This window comes from Zingiber officinale, chromosome 7A, assembly GCF_018446385.1.
Source record: "Zingiber officinale cultivar Zhangliang chromosome 7A, Zo_v1.1, whole genome shotgun sequence".
NCBI lineage: Eukaryota > Viridiplantae > Streptophyta > Magnoliopsida > Zingiberales > Zingiberaceae > Zingiber > Zingiber officinale.
Window position 1 is genome coordinate 15656481 of NC_055998.1, and position 2537 is coordinate 15659017.

A 2537-nucleotide genomic window follows, 5' to 3' on the forward strand; every position below is an offset into this window, starting at 1 on the left:
AATTCCAAATTTACACTTAATCAACAGCATGCTTCCACTCGGTTCTTATTGCAATGAAAAAAAAAAACAAAAGACGATCACATACGAGCTAGAATATATTGTATGGTGTTTATACACAAACAATAATAATGATATTGATATAAAATAGGTTTAATTAATATTTATAGCCGAATAATTAATAACATGCATGATGCACCACCATATGATCACTTTCCGTATGATCCCCACAAGTCCATCTCCCCGCCGCGTTGGCTCCCTATCAGACCCATCTGCGGCGGCGGCGGCGGCATCCCGGCCGCCTCCAGCACTGCCCACTCCCCCGCGTGGCTACCGTTCCTCTCGTTCTGCATCGCGTCGTCACCTCCGTACGCCTTCAGCATCGCGGAGGCGCCGGAGTCGCCGGGCAGAACCGCGAAGTCGTACCCTGACGTCGGCGGCCGGTGATTGGTCAGCAGGTCCTGCACTTGGTACGTCGTCGCCGGATTTATGCCGGCGTTGTCGGCGGCGTTGGCGTGGGAGTAGTACTGCAAACTGTGGTTGTGGTGGTGGTGGTGGAGGTAGTGGTGGTGGTTCGGGTGGAGATAGTGAAGAGAGTTCAGCGACGACGGCGAATGCTCGGCGGCGATGTGGCTCTCCACGGCTCCACCCTGCCTGCCGATGATTCCCTCGCCGGCACCGCCCCCGCCGCCGACCTTAAAGAAGCACTTCTTCTTGAACACCCGGCAAACCACCCATCCATCCTCCTAATTCAAAAAAAAAAAAAAACATAAAAGAAACTAATTAATCGATAACAATCTCAACAAAATCATCATTTTTATAAAACTCACATTAATAGAATTGGACGCAGCGATATTGGGATCGACGGACAGCGAGTCGCTGTCTTCGAGGCGATACTCATGCATAATCCAGTCAGTTTTTTGACCATGAGGAGCTCGGCCACGATAGAAGACGAGGGTTTTACGCATGCCGATCTTGGAGTAGGAGTTGCGGATGCACTTGTCGCGGCCGGTGGCCTTCCAGAAGCCCGCAGTGGTGGCTCGGTTGGTGCGCGAGCCCGTCGGGTACTTGCGATCTTTGTGGCTGAAGAAGTACCATTCATTTTGCGCCGCCGACCCAATACGACATCGCTCTACACCAATAATATATCAATTATTCATTATAATTATTTCATGTGATCGAATTAAGATGAATCCGACCGACCTTGGAGGTCCCATGGCTCGATCTTGTTGAGATCGACCTCCCTGATCACCTCCAACTCGAACTTCTCGAACGAGACCTTCTTCTTGAGGTAGTAGAGCAATAGCTCCTCGTCGGTAGGATGGAACCGGAACCCCGGTGGAACTCCGGTGCTCGATGACGATGACGACGACGAAGGCATCGCCATTCGAGGAGGAGGAGGAGGAGGAAGAAGAAGCAGAGAAGTGAGACGTAGGATGGTGCAAAGTGGCGTCAATAAGTAGCTGGCTAGCAATCTGATAAGAATGATCATGGCCTGGATTGACTCCGGCAGCTACGCCGGTGGACTTGCATAAAGGTGATATCGTAGAAAACAAGTCAATGGCACGAGGCGCGTTTGATTTTATTTTAACTGGTAAACGATCCCGAGGCGAGGAATAAAAATTTCAATTATGCATTACTGTTAATTGTTCCCAAAGCAAGTCCCGTTTATCAATTGTGATGATCATCATCGATCAGTAGTTTGGCATAAATAAATATGAAGGATATATATAGATGCAGTTAATTAAATGAGGCAAGAGCTTCGATTTCCCTGAATGAAACCTCTGCACCAGGGCGGGCCATGTGAGACGGCCTTGATGAGCAGTGGCTGCTTGATTGAGTTGCACTCGTCCGACGTCGCGGTGACCTCCGCCAGGAAATCTTACTACCACGAGTTTGAGTAAATGGGTAATCTCCCAAATGATTGGATGCTGCAGGAATTTAATTAGGTTTACAGCAACTGCAGGTTTCTTTTGCTCTGCTTGCTTGTTATTGTTTAACTAATTAACCCTCCCTGGTCGAGCAGCAGCATGTATCAGTGAGTGTGAGTCTTGAGGGCGGTGAATCTTTAATTTAATAATGCTTTTAAATTTGCTATGGATAAAATTAAGGAGTGAATTACTCGGTCTAAATGCTCAAGAACAGGCCACAAAAAAGATTAAGAAAAAGACAATCCATAGATTGGTGATTCTTATTTTCAAATTTATGTAAAATCATTTAAAAAAAGGTCAAATTTACATTAGTGAAGAAGATGATGCATGCCACCGATCGAGAGAAGGTGTTAATTGCAAGATCAGTAAGTATTTTGGTGCAACATGCATGCATGGCTGTTGCCTGATCACTTCCTGCACATATGGCCTTAATTTTAGCATCACAGATGTTGAGCAAAGAAAAAAGTGCATTATTAAGACTTAATTTGCAAGTCTCTTAGTGAGATCCCTTCATCCTTACGTGAGATGAAGATATTACGATCCGAAAGTCAAATCATGCCAAAAGTCAACGGAGAGGAAAACTGGAGGTTTTCAATCGGTGCGCAATCT

The 2537-nt window shown here is 46.4% G+C and overlaps 1 protein-coding gene across 1 annotated transcript; it reads right to left on the reverse strand.

Moving 5' to 3' along the window:
- Positions 1-206: 206 nt before the first annotated feature.
- LOC121999235 (NAC domain-containing protein 76-like) lies at positions 207-1489 on the reverse strand. Its single transcript, XM_042553939.1, has 3 exons — positions 1201-1489; positions 864-1129; positions 207-743 (listed from the first exon to the last, which is right to left on the reverse strand). The coding sequence occupies exons 1-3, from the start codon at positions 1487-1489 to the stop codon at positions 207-209; spliced, it is 1092 nt and encodes a 363-aa protein (XP_042409873.1).
- Between the last annotated feature and the right edge of the window lie 1048 nt (positions 1490-2537).

Bases quoted from the DNA above. Each gene is read 5' to 3' on its own strand.
- LOC121999235 (XM_042553939.1), bottom strand. From the start codon at position 1,489: ATGATCATTCTTATCAGATTGCTAGCCAGCTACTTATTGACGCCACTT. The intron at 1,130-1,200 runs GTCGGTCGGATT...TTATTGGTGTAG, and splicing joins CGAGCCATGGGACCTCCAAG to AGCGATGTCGTATTGGGTCG. The intron at 744-863 runs GTCGATCCCAAT...TTTTTGAATTAG, and splicing joins AAGACAGCGACTCGCTGTCC to GAGGATGGATGGGTGGTTTG.